The following is a 22,395-nucleotide window of genomic DNA, read 5'->3' on the forward strand; positions in this document are numbered from 1 at the left end:
CAGCATTTCTTAGTGGGAACTAATAAGATTTATTTACTTAAGATTTAAGACTGAATTTTTTCTAACGCTAGGTATTAAACCCAGGATCTTGTGTGTAGCAGTCAAGCACTTTACTACTGAGCTACAGCATCCCTGATTTTTAACATTTTAAATCTTTTAAGAAGCATTGTCTCTTTTAGCCAGGTTAACCCTGGTCCTGTTGCTCTGTTTAATTTAGACACCTTCCTATCTCAGCTTCCCAAGCAGCTAGGTCTGTGACTGTTCCTCGATGAACCTGACTCATGTTCTTTCTTTAGCTTTGGTCATGAGCACCTCGGTTTTAATGTATTCCATAGGTTTGAACACCTTGTGGCATAGGTAGGAGGTGGTGATGGTATTGAATCCAAGTTTCATACATGTAGCACAAGTGCTTTATCAGTGACCCACATTGCAGTTTTTACAATGACCTCTTTCACTCACAGTTTCCCTTGAGTTTAAGTCACCTACATTCAACCACAACATGAAAACTAATAGAAAAATGTAGAAATAGTCAGGGTATGGGGACTTATCCCAGCCTGTGAAAGGTAGAGGTGGATCAGGAATTTAGTACATAGAGATATCCTTGATGGTATAGCAAGTTTAAGGGTATATGAAATCCTGTATGTGTGTAAAGGAAGTATAAGCTCACACATCCTAAAGCTTGCAGAAATCAGTCCTTCAGAAGTTTAAGTCACATGGTGTTCTAGGAAGTATGGTGAAACTTCTGCCACCCTGACAAGAACCTGGACTGCCTCTGTGGAGTGTCCATGCTACTGGCCAATCAGTGAGTCACTTTCCCAGTTACCTAAGGATAACACAGGTATCACATACACATACATATTCTGGTATGCTACAGAATATCCCATCACTGTTCTGTAGGAGTTTTTTAGAGATTGCTTATGACTCTTTCTTCTTTTTTAAAAATTTAGGTATTAAATCCCCTGCTCCCCCTTTGAGACATGATTTCTCTGTGTAGCTTTGGCTATCCTGGAACTTGCTCTGTAGACCAGGCTGGCCTCTAACTTACAGAGATCTGTCTGCCTCTGTCTCCAGAATGCTAAGATTAAAGGCATGAGCCACCACCACCCAGCATAAAGTTTTATGTATTCTTAAGGGAAAATATAATCATGAAGGTTTTTTGACACTGGCCATTTGTAATGTATTTTTAGTAAATGATATGTGTATTTAAGGTATATAGCTTGAGGTCTTGTTTTGTTATTTCCACACATGGTTTCTCTGTATAGTCTTGACTGTCCTGAAACTCACTTTGTATTGTATTACAATTCCTACTGATACAACTTCAATGATATTGACTGTTCCTTTCTTTTTCCTACATCAAGATGCTTCCTGTCTGGCTTTATGTATACCCCATTATCAAAGGATCCACAAAATGTGTGGGGTGTGGGTAGAAAGGGGAGGGCATTTCTTATTCAACTGCAGTAACCTTCCTGGCACTCTTGTTATTTGACCTTTTCTAGCCCTTGAGCATGTTCCAAACTCCGTTCGATTGTGGAAAGCAGCTGTTGAGCTTGAAGAGCCTGAAGATGCTAGAATCATGCTGAGCCGAGCAGTAGAGTGCTGTCCCACCAGTGTAGAGGTGAGTGTACAATAGCTGCCAAGTAAGGTAACAGGTGGCTTCAGTTGTCGTGGTACAGGTGGAAGTACGCTGCATGTAGTAGGTATGAAATACAAATGAATGGAGCACAGTGCATGTGGTAGGTGGACAAAACTGAGTTTTCTTTGTTCATCCTTGATAGCTATAGAAAACTGTGTTACGAACTGTACTCTGGCACACATGCACATTCACACTCACACTAAAATAAAGTCAGTGCACACTTTGAGGTGGAATGCTATAGTCAGTAGCTTTGAGGCATGAGAACTCCAGGGGGTTAAGTTTCATCATACAACTGTCTGTGAACCCACCTTGCTCACCTTTGGCCTAGCACCTACTGTCAAGTCTGGCACACTGCACATTTAAAGAATCCCATCAACTTTTTGTGTTAACCAGTGTCAGAAGTATACCTACACATTTGATGTAGTGAAAGGGCTCCTATGAATGATATAGGTTCTATTTAAGCTTTCAGAAAGCACTTTGCAGAAGTGCTTTGGGCCACTGAGACTGGCTTGCCATCCAGCCTAGAAGACACTACTGGTGCCACCAGCATTCAACACACCTCTCTCTCTCTCTCTCTCTCTCTCTCTCTCTCTCTCTCTCTCTCTCTCTCTCTCTCTGGCTTTTTTTTGTGTAGCTCTGGCTTGCTTTGGCAAGGCTGGAAACTTATGAAAATGCTCGAAAGGTCTTAAATAAAGCACGTGAGAACATTCCTACAGATCGGCACATCTGGATCACCGCTGCCAAGCTTGAGGAGGCCAATGGGAACACTCAGATGGTGGAGAAGATCATTGACCGAGCCATCACGTCTCTTCGGGCCAATGGTGTAGAGATTAATCGCGAACAGTGGATCCAGGTAAGCTTTACTCAGGGTCCTGTTCTAAATGGAGTTAGTTGTGCTTGGTATTAGATACATGTGCCAGCACTTGAGGATTGCAAGTTTAAGGCCAGGCAGGGCTCTGTTTTGAATGAATGAGTAAGTAAATACAGTTTTTAAGGATTTTATTTTATTTTTATAGGTGCTTGACTGCTTGCGTATTTGTGCTCCAGAAGATGAACTAGAGTTACAGATAGATAAGCTGCCATGTGTGTTGGGAGTTGAACCAGATCCTCTAAAAGAGTAACCAGTGCTTCTAATTACTGAGTCCTTTCTCCCTCTTCTACGGATGCTTTTTGAGTATGAGGTCTTACATAGGGTAGCACTGGAGAGTTCCCACACTGGCAAAAGGAAAGGGCTCATTGTGAGTTTGCTCCGTATGCTGCTGCTTTCGACAGACCCAATACCTTGAGTTGTTTTGTGTTATATGAAGACTTGGGTGACTAGCATTTTTTTGCTAGTTGTTTTAGAGTTAATATTGCTGTGATTAAATACCATGGCCAAAAGCAACTTGGCTTATACTTCCATATCACTGTTCATCATCAAAAGAAGTCAGGACAGGGAACTCAAACAGGGCAGAAGCTTGGAGGCAGGGGATGATGCAGAGGTCTTTGAGGGGTGCTTACTTGCTGGCTCCTCATGGCTTTCGTAAGTTTCTACCCTTGCTAAAGCAAGCCAGAGCTACACAAAAAGGCACCAGGAAAAAAAATTAAAGGAAAAGTGTGTTGAATGCTGGTGGCACCAAGTACACCAGGCTAGCCTCAAATTTAGTGAACTGTCTGGCTGTGCGTTTGGAGTGCTGAGATTAAAGGTTGAAGGCTTGTGCTATCATGCCCGGCCATGCCTGGCTTTTTATGTGGGTACTTGGAGAGAATCTGAACTCATATTCTCATAGGTTAAATTATAAACTCTTTTTCCTGCTGGCCACTTAGTTCCCAAGAGCAATGACTCTGGCACTAATTACTTATTAAATGTGTTGGCCATAAGCTTTGGCTCATTCCCAGACTGTCTCTTAACTAATTTAAATTATGCTGTCTACCACTTGGTTAGATACCTCGTTTTGGTCTTGACCTGCATACATACACACAAAGTTTCACCTCTTGATTCTGAACAGAATCAAGGAGATTTGAAGTCTTGATTGTCAAAGCTCCTTCCCTGTATAGTCCTAACCTCCTCTCACTTGCAGTGCAGTGTAACAAAAGGATCAGATACCATGCTGACCTGAAAATGGTTTAACATCTCTCTTTTTTTTGGAACTGGGGACCGAACCCAGGGCCTAGCGCTTGCTAGGCAAGCGCTCTACCACTGAGCTAAATCCCCAACCCCATGGTTTAACATCTTACAGAAGAAAATACCTTATAGTTTCTATAGAAGACAGCTGTAGTGTACTCATATAAATAAAATAAATCTTTTAAAAAAATATACTTTTTAAAAAAAGATTTATTTATTTAATGTATCTGAGTGCACTGTAGCTGTCTTCAGACAAACCACAACAAGGCATCAGATACCATTACAGATGGTTGTGAGTCACCATATGGTTGCTGGGAATTGAACACAGGATCTCTGGAAGAGCAGTCAGTGCTCTTAACCAATGAATTCTCTCTCCAGCCCAAGATACTTTATTATACCCAACTTTGAGCAATACATTCCTGTTTAATTATTTAGAACTTTTTTTTTTTTGGATAAAAATTGGATATAGATATTGTGATGGTTTGTATTTGCTTGGCCCAGGGAACGGGCACTGTTAGAAAGTGTGGCCCTGTTGGAGTAGGTGTGCACTCTGGGTGTGGGCTTTAAGACCCTCATCCTAGCTTTCAGGAAGTCAGTATTCCACTAGAAGCCTTCAGATGAAGTTGTAGAACTCTCAGCTCCTCCTGCACCATGCCTGGATTCTACCATGTTCCCACCTTGATGATAATGAACTGAACCTCTGACCCTGTAAACCAGTCCCAATTAAATGTTGTCCTATAAGAGCTGCCGTGGTCATGGCATCTTTTCACAGCAATAAAACCCTAAGACAGGTGTATCTTCTCTCTGTGTCCCAAATCTGCTTCCCTAAAATCAGAAGTCCTTGCTGCATGCTGGCCTGTGCAGTAGACTGTTTCTGTGGCCAGTCTTCTGCTCTAACCCAGGCTTTCATCTAATCTCCCTTGTAGCTAGAGTTCCCACCAACAGTTCTTCTTATATGCGTCAAAGTTACCTCCCCCCACCCCTTTTAAGTTGTGAGTTCTAGTCCAAAGGGTGTAAGTATTTTTTAGCTTGCCTTTTACTCCCAGTCCTTTCAAAGTTTCTTTAGCTCAAAGTATGCGCCACTATGCAGCCTTGTTTTAATGTGTTTGGGGGCACGTTCTATATAGTGTACGTGTAGAAATCAGAAGGCAACTTTTTGGAGTTGGATCTCTCCTACGGATTAAATCAAGTTACCAGGATTTTATAGCAAATGCCTTTACTTTCTTACCAGCCTCCCTATCCCCATCTCCTCACATCTTTAAAATAATTTTTTCCACAGTTTTAGGAATTGAACCCAGAGCCTTGAATAAATATTCTAGGCAAGTGGGTGCCACTGGAGCATTATATAACTTCCTGCCCTTTCTCATTAATTTTGAGACAAGGTCTTATTCAGTATTGCAAGATAACTTTGGACTATGGTCATTATGCTTCTACCTTACAAATAGCTGGAATTACAGGTGTCTACCACCACACTTGGCTTTTTATTTTAAAATAAAAATAATTTCAGATATCCTGGAATGTTGCAAAACTGGGGTTTCTAGATTTTTTTTTTAGTGTAAGAGCCTAATAATATAGCTTCTGTGTGCAGCAGGATCTTGCTTAAAATGCACTGTATGTATAAATATGGTTTCATTCAGTCATGCATGTTTATTAAGCACTTAAATGAAGGGTAATTAGGGCATACCCATCAAGGAAGAGACAATATGGCAGATATGCTATTCAGGATACATGCCCAAGACAGTGAGTAGGTGCGTTATTAGTTGCCATTCAGGACTAGCACTCACTTAACTAAAAAATCGAAACAAAATTTATGTTTCTCCTTCAGGATGCTGAGGAGTGTGACAGGGCAGGGAGTGTGGCCACGTGCCAGGCCGTCATGCGTGCTGTGATCGGTATCGGGATAGAGGAGGAAGATCGCAAACACACCTGGATGGAAGACGCTGACAGTGTAAGCTTGCTTGCTTGCTTGCTTCCCAGTCCGTAGCCTTGTCAGGAATGGTGGCCCCATTAATGCACAGGTTGCTTTCCATATCTTCTCCCCCTCCTTCTCTTCTGTCTCCTTAAAATTCTTTCTGGTGCACTTGATTTTATTTGTATTTTTTGTCTGCTATGGTCCTTGGGCTGGAGAGTTTCCTTCTTTACCTTCCTCATTGCTGGGACCCCAGGAGCATGCGTTGCACCTACTTCAACACACAGTCGTAAGGTAGCAGAGGTGTATGAACAGGAGTTTAAGTCTGAGTGTTACTAAATGGAGGAGCAGCTATTACAGAGGTGTGGCTACATCACAGCGTGCTCAACTGAGACCCTCACAGCCCCAGGGCTCCTCCTGCTTCTGCTTCCTCTGCAGACTGCATTTCAGGAAACATTTCAAATAGAGTTGCTGCCTCTTTGAGATTATGTCTTCAAAAGAGTCTCCCAGAAGGAAAACCATAGGGCTGCATTGGTAAGCATGTTTAGGATATTAATACTGGAGGAATGGTGATTTGTGCAAGCCTTTATCCCAGCACACAGGAGGCAAGCACATCTGAGTTAGTGGCCAACCTGCTCTACAAAGTGAGTTCCAGGATAGCCAGGGCTACACCGAGAAACACTGTCTCAGAAAACAAAAATATCAACAAAAAACAGAACAGATAAACACAAACAGGGCACATACCTTTAACCCTAGCACTTAGGAGACAGAGGTGGATCATGTGAGTTTGAGGCCAGTCTGGCTACCTAGCATGTTCCGTGCCAGCCAGGATTGTGTGGAGACCGTGTCTCAAAACAAAGCAAAGCAAACAAAAAGTTGCTAAAAACAGGTAAGACAGTCTATTCATTTATTTATTTAGTAGTAATTTTGGAAGAAAACAGATTTATTGAGTATATTACAAGGAAGCAGCAGGCTAGGCAGTAGGTAGAATACAGTTTGAGCCTGTTATTATTTATTGTTTGTTTGTTTTTGAAACAAGGTCTCGCAGGTGGCTCTGGCTGGCCTGGGACTCTCTGTGTAGACAAGGCTGGCTTCAAATCAGAAAAATCTGCTTGCCTCCACCTCTTAAGTGATTGGATTAAAGGTATGCAGTGCCACCTAGCTTTTTTTTTTTTTTCTCTCTCTCATTAATTTTGAGACAAGGTATTGCAGTATTGCGGGCTAGCTTTTGGACTATTATGCTTGGTCATTATGCTTCTACCTTACACGTATCTATATCTAGTACCACCGCACTTGACTTTTTATTTTACAATAAAAATAGTTTCAACTGGGAGACAGAGGCAGGTGGATCTCTATGAGTTTGAGGCCAGCCTGATCTAGAAACCATGTATGTACCAGGACAGCCTGGGATACATAGAGAAACCCTGTCTCAAAAGTTAATAAACAAACAAACAAACAAACAAACAAATAAATAAATAGAAAATGTTTTCAGATACCCAGGAATATTGCAGAATTACAGTTTGCACATGTCCTTTATCCTCATTCCTTATACTTACCTACTTTACCTGTGCCTCATCACTTTGACACACTTGCATCATTTCCCTACTCTACACATTGCTGTGGGTTCCTTAGCACATAGTGTCAGGATCAGAATGTGAGGCTGGAATATGCTGTTCGTAGTCTTTAGATCTTCCTCAAATCTCACCAACTTCCAGGTGTCCTCCTTTAAAAAATTTTCATATATATATCTTCAGGTGATAATGGCTCACCCTTTTGATCCCAACACTCAGAGGCATAGGCAGGTTATCTCTGCGAGTTCAAGGTCAGCCTGTTCTACTGATCAAGTTCCCAGACAGCCTGGGCCACATAGCCTCAGGTCAACCTTAACCTGAAAAAGACCTTTAAAGGGCTTCAGTCTGTCTTTGTTTCATGAATCTCCTTTTTATTATTTATTTGGTTGGTTCGTTATCTGATGCTAGGGTGGAACCAGGGACCTGAGCAGGTCCTCTACCAATAAGCTACACCTCCTACCCAAATCAAGATTTTTGAGTACTAGGAGCCAGTGGTTTTACGGAAGACATTTTGACCTGGCTGTTTTGCTGTTTGCTTGTGGCTTGATCGAGGTTTGTCTTTAGCAGTACATTGTCAGGTCTTCCTTCATACAAAGTGTATACCTGTTGAGTTCTGATCCTGATGTGCTCTGCAGATTTACAGACAACGTGTTCACTCTGACCAGCTGCCCCAGGCAGCAGTTGTTAGGACTTTGTTGTAATCTTACTGTCGTTTCCTTTGTAAGCATTTTTCGAGGAAGCATTTTGAAATTATGTTGGTATCCTCCAAGCATTAACTTACTGGTTTGAGGATCTGTTAATAATGGTTGTTTTGTTATTTTTCTTTTTTTTTCTTTATTTCTTTGTTTTAGACAGTCTTACTGTATAGCACAGGCTGACCTCAAACTGACAGCAGTCCTTCTTTAGTCTCCCAATGCAAAGTTTATAGGCAAAAGCCTCTAAGCCAAAGTAATGAAAATTTTTTTCACTGAAATGGTTGTTTCTATGGCATATGCCAAGCGATGATTTTCTGTGTTTTGTTTTTTGGCTCTTTAAAACTGTATGTGTGTATGTGTATGTATGTTGTGTGTATGTGTGTTGTGTGTATGTTGGATGGATGGGTGAATGGATGGGTGGATGGAATGTAAATGAGTAGTCACAGAGGCCAGAAGACAGCATCAAATCCCCTGGAACTAGAGCTACAGATGGTTGTGCTGAGTCCTCTGGAAAGGCAGCCAGTGCTCTTAACTGCTGAGCCATTTCTTCAGCTCCCACTTTTATTTTTTGTCCACATCTCGTGTGGACAAGTCTGGCCTTACACTTTGTGTGTAACTGAAGAGGACTTCTGATCCTCATCCTTTATCTCCCAAGTAGTAGAGTTGTATGTGTGAATCAGAGTGTCTGGTTTATGTAGTGTTAGAGATTGAACCCAAGACCCTGTAAACGGCCAGCAGTGAAGCATTCTACCAATGGCTTTACATCTCCAGTCTTTATGAGAAAACTTTTGAGAAAAGATCTTGCTGTGTAGCCTAGGCCGGATTCAAACTTAGGATTTTCTTGCCTGAGCCTCCAGTTCAGTTCAGTTTATTTATTATTTTTGATACTGAGGTTTAGACCCAGGACCTAATACATGTTAGGTGAGTGCTGTACCACTGACCTATAGCCTAAGTCTGTAAGCCCTTTAAAAAACCCTCTGTGGGTTGAAACTTCATAGTCATCTGCGTAGACCAGTGATTCATTGTTAGCTGTGGTGCCTCTGTGTGGATCTCTCAGTCAGTCTCTGTCTCTGTCTCTCTCTGTCTCTCTCTCTCTGTCTCCGTCTCCCTCTCTGCCCCCCCCCCCCTCTCTTTGTTTTTGGAGATAGGGTTTGTCTTAAGTCCTTGCTGTCCTGGAACTCACTGTGTGACCAGGTTTTCTGGAACTCAGAGATCTGCCTGCCTCTGCCTCCCAAGTGCTGGGAGTAGAGGTCTGCACCACCACCCCTGGCTCATCCTCTCTTTTCTCTACTTTCTTGATGTACCCTAGGCCGGCCTTGACTCACGAAACTCTTCTCTCTGCCTCTGGAGTGCTGGGATCTCAGGCACGTGCTGTTCTCAGCTTTCCTCAGTTTTTGTCACTTAACTACACTTACTAACCACAGCTGTTTTCTTCTTCGTGCAGGAATGAGAAGTAATGTTTCTAGTGTGCTTAGAAATATGGGGTGCTCCTCGTGCTCCTTCCTGTGTGGGTTGGCCTACCACCCTGGGCCCTGGACACTGTTCCTTGGTGCTGTAGGCAGTTAAGGCAATAGAGGTTTTAAAATTTTTTTGCAGCTGACCTCATTGCTTTGGCCAGCAGCCACACAGAAGCGTGTAGACCAGGTCTGCTCTGTCTAGAGTCTAACCCTTCTAGATACATATTCCTGGTCAGGATACAATATCCAAGGAAAGGTCCTTCTTGACTTCTCTGGTGGTTGGATCAGAGTCAGGTTATATGATTGATGTGGGGGGATTGGGTCCAATGAAAATCTGGGTATACCTCCCTGTTTCTACACATATTGTGGGGTTTTGGACACTAACGGGCTCATTCATTGGCATCTCTCCTCTATGAAGATACCTGACCAAGAGTTTTGCATAAGCAAATAACTTCCCTATGGTATGTACATGGCTGTGAGTGCAGCCCCACCTGGGCTTTTTTTTTTTTTAACTTGAGTTATAGATGGTTATTGTGGGTGCTGGCAATTGAATTCTCCAGTCTTCTGGAAGAGCAGCCAGTGTTCTTAACTGGCAACCCATCTCTCCAGCCCCTACCTATCACTTGATGTATATGAATGTTGGGTGTGTTTTGTTTTGCTTTTTAAGGCTTATTTTTATTTTCGTGCATCTATATATATGTCTTAGAGTTTATATTGGTAAAAAGAGACACCATAACCACAGCAACTCTTTTTTTTTTTTTTTTTTTCTTTTTTTCGGAGCTGGGGACCGAACCCAGGGCCTTGTGCTTGCTAGGCAAGCGCTCTACCACTGAGCTAAATCCCCAACCCCCACAGCAACTCTTATAAGGGAAAACATTTTAATTGGGGCTGGCGTACAGTTTCAGAGGTTTAATCCATTGTTGTCAGGGTGGGTGGGAAGCATGGCACTGAGTAGGCAAACAGGAAGAGCTGAGAGTTGTACATTTGGATTTGCAGACAGCAGAAAATAACAGTGACACCTTGGCCAGGCTTGAGCTTCTGAGACCTCAAAGCCCACCCCTCATGGCACATCTCCTGTAACAAAGCCACACCCACTCCAACAACGCCACAGTTCCTAATAGTGCCGCTCCCTATGGGCCTATGGGGGTCACTTTTATTTAAAGCACCACAATACATGTAGGTATGCATGTGCTGGGTTTCTGCAGATACCTGCAGCGGCCAGAAGAGGGCGCCATATCCCCTGGAGCTGGAGTTACTGGTAAACTACCTGATTTGAGTATTGGCAGCCAAATTTGTAGCCTCTGTAAGAATACCAACCACTGAGTCATTTGTCTCTCCAGCCCCTAAAGTCACTTGAACATAGAAAAAATATTTGAGGATCTAGGCCTAAGGGTGCAGCCCTTGTTACACAGCTCTTTAGAAACCTAAGATAAGCCTGCAATTTCAAGGCCAGCCTGGTAACTGACAGAGACTGTTTCAAAATAACAACTAGAAAAGAGTGAAGAGTGTAGCTGGAAGGTAGAGTGCTTATCCAAGGCCCTGGCATTGGGTTTAATCCCTGGTGTTGGAGGAGAGGTTGGGGGTAGGGAAACTAAAGGAAGCAGAGCCTAATGGTGTCTTCTGTGATTCTACTAGATTGGTGGGCTTCTTTTCCTCTTTGTGTTGATTTGTCTTGCACAGGTTTTGAATAGCCTAACTTTTTTTTTTTTTTTTTTGATGGTTGTGAGCCACCATGTGGTTGCTGGGAATTGAACTCAGGACCTCTGGAAGAGCAGTCAGTGCTCTTAACCACTGAGCCATCTCTCCAGCCCTAGCCTAACCTTTTTAATGGAAAATAATAGTACTCCTAGTTAAAAAAATCAGTGTGTGTGTGTGTGTGTGTGTGTAGTATAGCCCAGTGTATGTGCATACATACACACTTGCCTTAGCCATAGCCCTACACATGTGCATGCTTGTGTGCATGTGTTTCCTGCAGGTAAAAACTGGTATTCCTCTTACCAGCTCTCCTTGCATGCCAGGTGCCAGAAGGCTGCCTTCTGGACCTTTTTCAGGATTTGTGTCCCCATCCTCAGGTGTCCTTGTCTTAGATTGTAGTTTAATTAGATCAGTGCCATAGCGTATTTGCTACCAGATGTCATTACTGAGGATTACAAGAGGCTTCAAAAAGTATAATTATCTGCTCAATGGCAATCCTGAATTACTTTCCTCATAGTGTCTCTCTCCTCTAGTGTGTGGCCCACAATGCCCTGGAGTGTGCACGAGCCATATATGCCTATGCCCTACAAGTCTTCCCCAGCAAGAAAAGTGTGTGGTTACGAGCTGCATACTTTGAGAAGAACCATGGTACCAGGTATGTGGTATGTTCCCACTTCTATCTGCATGGTGCTGGGTTCAAACCTCACTTCCCTCAAGATCTGTACAACAGCATTTTGGGTCTCTCTCTGATCGTGAGCAGGTTATACTTTTGTGGCCCTTGGGACTTTGAAACTGCCTCCTTCCTTATAGCCCTTCAGTGATTGGATTATCACTATTTTATAGTTGAGAAACCAAGGCATCTTGGAAGCCTGTTCTTTACTAGTGCCCCATGGGTCTAAGAGTTTCCAATGCAGGCTGTTAGTGCTGGGGCACTGCCTTTAGCAGTGGGCGGTACAGTGTCAGGGTCCGTGCAGTCTGTTTCTCATTTACGTTGCTCTAACTTTCTGGGGTTTGGCTGGTTTTTGTACACAGAAGGAGGTCCTTGACAATTTCCTTTAATTGTACCCTTTAATTGGAAAAACCTTTGGGTCTGCCTTATTGGCTGTAAATGCTGATTAAATTAGGCATTGTAATTTCTTGTTTTAAATATGTAACTCTCTAGGGTTTGGGGCTCATGTCCCTGGGTACTCTGTATCGTCCTCTGTGGGTCCTCAGCTCTTCCCTATGTTGGGTGGACACAGACCTTGCTGGTTTCATCAAGGTTGTAGCTGTGACTTTGAGCCCTCATTTCTTCTCTGATGTTATTTGATGTTAATTCTCACAGGCTTTTCCTTACCCTGCCAGCTGCCCTGGTATTTTAGAGTTAACTCCTTAGGGACTTGAGGACTTTGTAAAATGATCCTTATGACTCACTTTGTAGAATGTCACTTGGTATAGTCATGTCAGGTGTGGGTTGAGACTTGATGACCATGGCCTTAGTGTATGTTGCTGTCCACTCATAAGTTTCAATGGCTAGTTCCCTCCTACAACCTATTTTCTCCTTTGCTGCTAGTTCACAGACTGAAGAGGAAAGTTGTCAATACTTGGACCCAGGGCTCTGGGGAACATGGTGTTGTTTCTGTAGTCACTTTCTGTATGACATGGTTTTGCATATTCTTTGATTTACCCCTGAGCATGAGGGCTCATAGGGTTCATCAGTGAAGGTGGTATGACCATGAGGTGGTAGTGAACCAGAGATAACCCAGAGACTTCATACCCAGTGTCCAAGGCTGACAAATATTCTTGCTCAGTAATGTCCTAAAATTACTCTCAGTGAGCCCTTTTGGGGGAAGGGAGCAGGATTAGGGACCTTAATCTTTATTAGTGAATCCAGGGTATCCTCTGTGCTCAAGATAAAAAGGCCCTCGCTGTCAGCAGACTGCCATGTTATCGGTGCCCCAGGACACATGGCTGTAAAAGGCTCTGCTGTTTAAACAATGCTTTGCTTTATAGAGCACTCTTCAGTAGTTGATTTTAGATTCTTTATTGAAGGAAAGATTTCCCCACACTCTCCCCATCATAAAATCTTGTAAATCATTAATAGGGCCGAACTTTGGAGTGGTAGCTGTCTTTTCAACATCTTGGTAGCTGTGTGCTCTGATTTATGGCTTTGGCCCTAGTGACCATGTCCTCTCTCTTGCAGGGAGTCTTTGGAAGCGCTCTTGCAGAGGGCTGTGGCCCACTGCCCCAAGGCAGAGGTGCTGTGGCTCATGGGTGCCAAGTCGAAGTGGCTGGCAGGGGATGTCCCTGCAGCAAGAAGCATCCTGGCCCTGGCCTTTCAGGTGGGTGAAGGACACCTGCCCTGGAAGGGCCATGAACACGAGCTCAGCTTTGGTGCTGCTGTAGCCTCAGAATTTATCCTATACACATTCTTTAGGGTACGCCATGATCTAGTCTAGAGACACTAACTTACGTGCATGGCTTGATCTGTGGGGCCAAAGCATGAAGAACACCCGGACCAGGAACATTGACCTCTTAGTGTCTTCTACCTAGTATGGTTATAGGCCGGGTATTCTCGAGTAGAAGACCAGAGCGAAGCCACCTGGGGACCTCTGTGAGAGGAGCCCATTAAAACAGTCATACTTCCCTGGACTGACTAGGTCTGGCTGCTACAGCATGTATAGTGTATATGTAGCAGGCATGGTGACTTTGTGTGTGTGTGTGTCTGTTTACCCCCCGCCCCCTTTTTTTTTAAGGACAGGATCTTTTACTGAACCTGGAGCTTAGAGCTTTCGATTTTGGTTTGTCTGGACATCAGTTGGTCTTTAGAATCCATCTCTCCCCACCCTCCAGTATTGGAGTTACAGACGTGCATTGCCATGCCTGACTTTTATGTGGTTGCCAGTAAGCACTTTACCCACTGAGGTATCTCCCCAGTCAACATTTGAAAAATATTTCTATCAAAAAAATCCTAATATTTTATCATAACATAGGTGTTAGATTCTTTTTAATAAGTTATACAGTGCTATTTAAATATCAGTAATCAAATTTGTCTCTTATGAGATAACAGAAACACCAGAAAACTAGGGTCGATCTTTTGCTCCAGCTGTCACCTGGAGAGGACACAGGGGCGGGTGATAGTGCTGTGCAGAGTAATTGATGTTCTTCCACATATGGTTTTCTCCTCTAGTTGCATGCCAGAATTCTAAGATGGTTGGTTCTCCTTTCCCATATCTGTAGGCACATGGCTATGTAGCAGAATTCCCAGAGCGGGGTGGGTACAAGTTTTGCGTGCACCACTTTTACATCTCCTGGACAGTGTATCTGTGTAGCTTGGCCCATGCCTTTGGGAGCCCTTTACACTTCGTTATCTGCACCTTGAACATCTTTCTACCCTGACCACATGGTGTGGTGTGCCGAGGGAAGGGATTAAACTAGATATAGCAACTCCCAACACAAAGGCATGCATTTTAAAGGTTGTGTAGAACTTAGACAGGTCCTAGAGAGGGCGCTGTAGAGCACTAACATTGTTGCCTCATCTCTGTACAAGAGTGAAAACAAATGCGGAGTTTTGTTTCTGTTTTCACCCTATAAGCTTGGGTCCTGGCTGAGGTCTTCCCTGTGACCCCCCAGCTTGTAGCTTGTGCAGGAGTGTACTGATACTAACTCATACTAGTCCTGCATCAGGGAGAGGGCCAGCTCAGGTTTCAGAATGCCTGTTTTTGATGAAGAGTGATCTAGCCTTGGTCACTTTTGTGCTGAGCCTTTCTGATGCAGCTGCATTTGTTCTCCAGGCCAACCCCAACAGCGAAGAGATCTGGCTGGCGGCTGTGAAGCTGGAGTCAGAGAACAATGAGTACGAGCGAGCCCGGAGGCTGCTGGCCAAGGCCCGGAGCAGCGCACCCACCGCCCGTGTGAGTGGTGACTGGTGGGTTGGGGAGGTTGGCTGGGTTCCTCTTGGCTCCTACATGGCATTTGGAAGGAGTGAGATGGGTGGCACAGCTCGACCCCAGCCCAGTCTTGGTCCTGGGCTTTAGCATGCATCCCTTATTTATCTGTACCTTTTGTATTCACAAGAGAGCTAATAAAAACTTAAGTGGCCCAGGACAGATGTGTGAAAGATGTGTGACTTTAAGCATGTGGTGTGGAGATAGCATCCAGATAAGTGGTGGATACGCCCTCCCTCATGTGGCAGTGCTTCTCGGCTTTGCAGGTGTTCATGAAGTCTGTGAAGCTGGAGTGGGTGCTGGGGAACATCACTGCCGCACAGGAGCTGTGCGAGGAGGCTCTGAGGCACTATGAAGATTTCCCCAAGCTGTGGATGATGAAGGGGCAGATTGAGGAGCAAGGAGAGCTGATGGAGAGGGCCCGGGAGGCCTACAACCAGGGGGTGAGTCTGTCAGGATATCTTAGAGAACGCAGCAGCAGGGCATAGTCATTTTCACACACCTCTGAAAAAGGTGGAGGGGCAGTGGTCAGTGATAGAACTTTGTGCTTGGGCCTGAGCCTTTGCTCTTCCTGTGGCTGTGGATACTGTGGTTTTTTCCTACAAAGTTGCACACCCTGTATTTGGGATATGTAGGGTTCGTTCGGTAGGTACATCAAAAGCAGCATAGTGAACACACTGTGCATGAAGTGCACACCCTGTATACACATGTACGTGACACATATACAAAGTCCTACAGGCATCCTTTATTGTACATGTACATAACACCATTACACACAGTAAACCAATGCATTCCTGTTTGCATGTGCACAGCACAGAGCCAGTCGAGTACGGAGTACATACCTAACAGCCCTGAAGTACTCCTGGAAACTGACCACAATTCTCAGTCTTTTGTAGATGCTCTCTGAGCTCTTATTTTGTACTTTTTTTTTTTGGTCACAGTTGAAGAAATGTCCTCACTCCACGCCACTGTGGCTCTTGCTTTCCCGGCTAGAGGAAAAGATTGGGCAGCTGACTCGTGCTCGGGCCATTTTAGAGAAATCTCGTCTGAAAAACCCAAAGAACCCTGGGCTGTGGTGAGTGTTGATACCTGGGCTGTGGTGAGTGTTGGTACCTGGGCTGTGGTGAGTGTTGATGATACCTGGGCTGTGGTGAGTGTTGATACCTGGGCTGTGGTGAGTGTTGGTACCTGGGCTGTGGTGAGTGTTGATACCTGGGCTGTGGTGAGTGTTGATACCTGGGCTGTGGTGAGTGTTGGTACCTGGGCTGTGGTGAGTGTTGATACCTGGGCTGTGGTGAGTGTTGATACCTGGGCTGTGGTGAGTGTTGATACCTGGGCTGTGGTGAGTGTTGGTACCTGGGCTGTGGTGAGTGTTGGTACCTGGGCTGTGGTGAGTGTTGATGATACCTGGGCTGTGGTGAGTGTTGGTACCTGGGCTGTGGTGAGTGTTGGTACCTGGGCTGTGGTGAGTGTTGGTACCTGGGCTGTGGTGAGTGTTGGTACCTGGGCTGTGGTGAGTGTTGGTACCTGGGCTGTGGTGAGTGTTGGTACCTGGGCTGTGGTGAGTGTTGGTACCTGGGCTGTGGTGAGTGTTGATACCTGGGCTGTGGTGAGTGTTGATACCTGGGCTGTGGTGAGTGTTGATACCTGGGCTGTGGTGAGTGTTGGTACCTGGGCTGTGGTGAGTGTTGATACCTGGGCTGTGGTGAGTGTTGGTACCTGGGCTGTGGTGAGTGTTGGTACCTGGGCTGTGGTGAGTGTTGATGATACCTGGGCTGTGGTGAGTGTTGGTACCTGGGCTGTGGTGAGTATTGGTACCTGGGCTGTGGTGAGTGTTGGTACCTGGGCTGTGGTGAGTGTTGGTACCTGGGCTGTGGTGAGTGTTGGTACCTGGGCTGTGGTGAGTGTTGGTACCTGGGCTGTGGTGAGTGTTGATGATACCTGGGCTGTGGTGAGTGTTGGTACCTGGGCTGTGGTGAGTGTTGGTACCTGGGCTGTGGTGAGTGTTGGTACCTGGGCTGTGGTGAGTGTTGGTACCTGGGCTGTGGTGAGTGTTGGTACCTGGGCTGTGGTGAGTGTTGATACCTGGGCTGTGGTGAGTGTTGATACCTGGGCTGTGGTGAGTGTTGATACCTGGGCTGTGGTGAGTGTTGATACCTGGGCTGTGGTGAGTGTTGATACCTGGGCTGTGGTGAGTGTTGGTACCTGGGCTGTGGTGAGTGTTGGTACCTGGGCTGTGGTGAGTGTTGATACCTGGGCTGTGGTGAGTGTTGATACCTGGGCTGTGGTGAGTGTTGGTACCTGGGCTGTGGTGAGTGTTGGTACCTGGGCTGTGGTGAGTGTTGGTACCTGGGCTGTGGTGAGTGTTGGTACCTGGGCTGTGGTGAGTGTTGATGATACCTGGGCTGTGGTGAGTGTTGGTACCTGGGCTGTGGTGAGTGTTGGTACCTGGGCTGTGGTGAGTGTTGGTACCTGGGCTGTGGTGAGTGTTGGTAATCAGCTCAGCCCCCTTAGAGACTGTCCTCAGCTCCCTCTTCATGTTAGCCCAGGCCCCTGTGGCCTCAGTATCGGTGACAGCTTCTGTGAGGGTCATAGTCCTGTTTGGGAGAGCTGGGTCTAGATGGTAAGTGTGCTTTTGGTGAAGTGTTCTAAGATGTCAGGGAGTGGAGCTGAGAAATGGACTATAAAAGGAGCAACAGGAAGACCTGGAGTAACATGAAGGAGCCGAGTAGTACTAGTACTCCCTGGTACCGGAGATGAGTGCAGAAGGCTAGGGAGTTAGACCAGGCTGGGCCACATGGATAGTGGATGCAGAGTCCAGCCAGAGGTTAGGCTGGGATGTGAGAGGACACTGCTGAGGGGTTGTTCTTAGGTGCCTGCCTGTATGGTCTGTGCCTGTTCCCTTATCTTCACTTGTGTCTGTTTCCTATGGACTCTGGGATCTCAGGTGGGGCTGCTGCCTGCTGACAGGCTGTGGACACCAGTGCTGCCATCTGTAGAGAGTGGGATTCTACCCCCTTCTAAGAGACAAGAGCCTCCTTTACTGGAGTGGGGAAAGAGTGCTTGCTGAGCAAATTTGACAATCTGAGTTTGAAGACGTTTCCAGAAGTGGTCCTCTGACTTCCACATATAACATGACAGTGATAATAAAGTAAAAATGTAAAAGCCTTTTAAAAGGGTCTCTGGCAGAAGGCCAGCTAGAGTAGTTGGCTACGCTATGATAATGGGGATGTCCCATCTCTGGACCTCTTTTCCTAGGTTGGAGTCAGTGCGGCTGGAGTACCGGGCAGGGCTGAAGAATATTGCCAATACCCTCATGGCCAAGGCGCTGCAGGAGTGCCCTAACTCTGGTAAGGACTCCTGGCCACGTAGTATGGCACCGAGGAAATCTTCTGTGGGATAGGATCAGTTGATTTCCAGGAACTCCTTTGAGATACAACCTGTATGTCCCATTTCAGTCTAGCCTCGCTGATGTGGTTACAAAGACTTCAGAATAAACCCTCAGTTTCAGTATGGGGGAGTTTGATTTCATGTTCTGAGGCACTGTCATTTTTCTAAGCTGTTATTGGTGTGTGTGTGTGTGTGTGTGTGTGTGTGTGTGTGTGTGTGTGTGTGTGTGTGTAGTTTGATTTCATGTTCTGAGGCACTGTCATTTTTCTAAGCTGTTATTGGTGTGTGTCTGTGTGTGTGTGTGTGTGTGTGTGTGTGTGTGTACTCTATCTGCATGTACACCTGCAGGCCAGAAGAGGGCATCAAATCCCATCACAGATGGTTGTGAGCCACCGTGTGGTTGCTGGGAATTGAACTCAGGACCCCTGGAAGAGCAGCCAGTGCTCTTAACCGCTGGCTCCAGCGGCTCTCTCCAGCCCCTTAAGACAAGTTTTAACTTTTATTATTTTTCTTACATGTGGTATATAAGAAATGTAGTCAGGCAGTGGTGTCACATACCTTTAATCCTAGCACTCAAGAGGCAGAGACAGATTTCTGAGTACAAGACTGGCCTAGTCTACAAAATGTGTTCCAGAACAGCCAGAGCCATTACACAGAAAAACCCTGTCTTGAAACAAAAAGAAGACATGCATGTGTCACTTGAAGAAATTTGAGTTTTAAAAGAGGATAATAGAGATTGCTCTAACCTACTACTCAGGAATCTCTGCTCTTTGTGTTTGTATTATTTCTGTGTTACTGTACAGAGGTAAGGTTACACTAGGCATTTAGAATAGTACTTTGTGTTTGTTTGGTTTAGCCCATAATGGCCTCAGACACAGTATGTAAAGGCTGGGATCCTCCACTCTCTGATTCCACTTCCCGAGTGCTAAAATTACAGCTGACAACCTCTGCATGACTGAGGTTGTTGTTGTTGTTGTGCTAGTAGTGGTAGTTGTTTTGCCTTTTCCTTTTCTTTTTTCTTTTTTTAGATAAGTTTTCTCTGTGTAACAGTCCTGAGTATTGTTCTAGAGCTTACTTTATAGACCAGACTGGCCTCCAGCTCACCAAGATCTTTCTGCCTCTGCATAGAGGCGTAGAGGAAATGTGCTGGGATCAAAGCTGTGCGCCCAGCCCCTGGCTGCCATCTTTATGTTTAGCAGCGGGTGTGACAGTGCTTTCATTGCCCACTGCCTGTTTGCTGACACAGTGAGAATGAAAGCTTGCAGCTCTCATCCAACACTGTCCAATTCCATTCTGGCAAGGCTGGTGTAATTCAGGTGACTGGGTAGGTGGATATCGAGACCCTTGTGGTTGCCCTCAGTGTACCCTTTTGGGGTAGCCTAAAGAAGAGGGTGCATTTCTGAAGCCAGAGTGGGGCTGAGGGTAGATTCTTGCTTGTGAATTCCAGGTATCCTGTGGTCTGAAGCTGTCTTCCTTGAGGCAAGGCCCCAGAGAAAGACCAAGAGTGTGGATGCCCTGAAGAAGTGTGAACATGACCCCCATGTGCTTTTAGCTGTGGCTAAGTGAGTAATAGTTCTTTTGGGATTACTTGGGATTCTGGCATAGTTTTGCCAGCATCTTTGCCTGGCTATGCTGACTTTGTTTATACAGGATGAGCTACATGGGCCTCAGCTGCCAGAACTCCTGCTTCAGTCCTCTGGGCAGCGCTGTCTGCTAGAGGCTTGAGGTGCTGTCTAGACTGAGGTGCTGTCTAGACATCTGTCTGGTCACTCCCTCTTCACAGGCCTCCTGGGTTCTTTGGCTCATCCTCAGCCCCAGGCTTCTGATGGGCTGTTTCCTTTGTTTCATTACCACATGGAGCCTGAATTACATGCAAGACAGATTTGTTGATATTGGTCCACACAGAATTTAAGTATTAAACCAAGCCCATTTGACTAAAGGGCTTTATCCTAGAGTTTGTTTTGTTTGTTTGGTTTTGTTTGTTTGTTTGTTTGTTTGTTTGAGACAGTTTCTCTAGGTATTCTGACTGTTCTAGAACTCATTTTGTAGACCAGGCTGGCCTCAAACTCAGAGATCTGCCTGCTTCTACCTCCTGAGGGCTGGGACTAACGATGTCACCGTCACTGCCCAGAGAGCCCAGAGGCTTGCACTCATTGTGTTAGCAGAACTCAGACCCTTTGAGTTTAGTGACCGTGGGAATGTCCTGCTGCAATCCGTTGTCTTGGAGTATAGAAATGATTAACCATGGTTCATCTGCAATGCCATCTGTCCAGTGATCTCCTAGCATAGGGTTATGCCACTGGTGGTGATGGAAACAGATCCTTAGAACCAACTTGGTTCTGTTTGAGTGGCATTGAGTGTTCAGGGTCTGGTGCAGCTGCCTTCCCATTGCTGCCTGCCACCTCTGTAGTGTCTGTAGCCCTGACAGATGAGAGAGATTTTAGGTCCCACTGTTGCTAGCCTGGGCTTCCTTTTCCCAGAGTAACGTCAGCCAGAGCAGCCATAAACCTTACAAAAGGCTTTATTAAAGTAAATAAGTCACTCCTTGCTGTTCCCAAGCCAGTGTTCCATGTGCCTACTATCTTAAGTTTATGCTCTTTAAATCACAGTTTATCTAACACCAAGCAATTAAGAGTACTATACGGCTTAAAAAACAATCAAGTTATCAGCATGAAATTACTCTGTTTGGGACCTGAAAGCAGCCCAAACATCTGCCCGCAGTGGAAAGGTTAGCTGTGCCCCAGCTGCCTCACTAAGGCTGGGTGAACGCAGCCCCACATCCAGAGTGTTCCCCATAGCATGCCATGCATCTCCCATTGTCCTCCCTGCTGTACACTACAGTAACTACCAGGCGGGGAGGAAGGTGCCTAATTGGGTTTCTTTTTTGTTGTTGCTTTGTTTTTTCGAGACAGGGTTTCTCTATGTAGCCATCTTGTGACTCTGTAGACCAGCAGGCCTTGAACTCAGAAATCTACCTGCCTTTGCTTCCTGGGTGCTGGGATTAAAGGCCTGTGCCACCATGCCCCACTTCTAAGTTCGTTTTTAACAGTCCAGTTTCTTGGCTTCCTGCAAGACTCTTCTTCAGGTTGCTGTTCAAGTGTCTATGAGTATCAGGTACAACAGTCGTGTGCTATGGTCTGAGTGCCATGGAACTGCAACTCCAGTGGGCTGAGGTCCCCAGAACTGACCTGTGGAAGCCGATTTTTGTGTTTGCTTAGTTTGCTACAAGGCGACAAAGCAGGTTAATAGGGGTTGGTATCTTATTAAGGAGCAGTCTGAAATTATAGTTTTTTTTAAATCTGCCTTAATTAGTTAATTAAGGTTAGTTTCAAATTGTATTCAGCCCAGATAGTTTTAAAAAGTTAAGATCTAGCTGGATGGTGATGGTGGTGCATGCCTTTAATCCCAGCACTCAAGAGGCAGAGGCAGGCATATTTCTGTGACTTCCAGACCAGCCTGGTCTACAGAGTGAATCCCAGGACAGCCAGGACAGTTGCACAGAGAAACCCTATCTTGATGATGATGATGATGATGATGATGATGATGATGATGATGATGATGATGATGATGATGAAGAAGAATAATTATAATAAATAAATAAAGATGTTAAGATTCCACTGTGTTCTTAAAGAGCAGCTTGGACCACTGAAGCATCTGGAATGACCTCCAGGTAGCCCTGAACCATGACCCAGACCTTCTGTAACATATGCCCAGGCTTGCTGGTCTGACCAGGAGCAGGGCCACCTACATAGAAGAATGACTCCCAAACAGGGCAGACACTATTCTATGCCCCTTGCTCTAAGTACTTCTCCCATAACAGGCTGTTCTGGAGTGAAAGAAAGATCACCAAGGCTCGGGAGTGGTTCCATCGCACCGTGAAGATTGATTCAGATCTGGGGGATGCCTGGGCCTTCTTCTACAAATTTGAACTACAGCATGGCACTGAGGTGAGGCTACAATAGCACACCATGTGCATTAATAATCTTCCTGTTTCCTTAGCCACTCCTGAAACAGT

The 22,395-nt window shown here is 45.3% G+C and overlaps 1 protein-coding gene across 1 annotated transcript in view; it reads left to right on the plus strand.

The window, feature by feature from the left end:
- The window catches only part of Prpf6 (pre-mRNA processing factor 6), a 64,241-nt gene that overhangs the window by 41,204 nt on the left and 642 nt on the right, over nt 1-22,395 (plus strand). Inside the window, exons 10-20 of the mRNA NM_001079766.1 lie at nt 1,497-1,615; nt 2,268-2,486; nt 5,563-5,685; nt 11,598-11,719; nt 13,247-13,385; nt 14,838-14,957; nt 15,257-15,433; nt 15,932-16,065; nt 18,249-18,340; nt 19,828-19,942; nt 22,201-22,327. Coding sequence (NP_001073234.1) covers nt 1,497-1,615; nt 2,268-2,486; nt 5,563-5,685; nt 11,598-11,719; nt 13,247-13,385; nt 14,838-14,957; nt 15,257-15,433; nt 15,932-16,065; nt 18,249-18,340; nt 19,828-19,942; nt 22,201-22,327 — 1,487 coding nt within the window. The remainder of the gene's footprint in view (nt 1-1,496; nt 1,616-2,267; nt 2,487-5,562; nt 5,686-11,597; nt 11,720-13,246; nt 13,386-14,837; nt 14,958-15,256; nt 15,434-15,931; nt 16,066-18,248; nt 18,341-19,827; nt 19,943-22,200; nt 22,328-22,395) is intronic.

The sequence above is a fragment of the Rattus norvegicus genome, chromosome 3 (assembly GCF_036323735.1).
Source record: "Rattus norvegicus strain BN/NHsdMcwi chromosome 3, GRCr8, whole genome shotgun sequence".
Taxonomy (NCBI): Eukaryota; Metazoa; Chordata; class Mammalia; order Rodentia; family Muridae; genus Rattus; species Rattus norvegicus.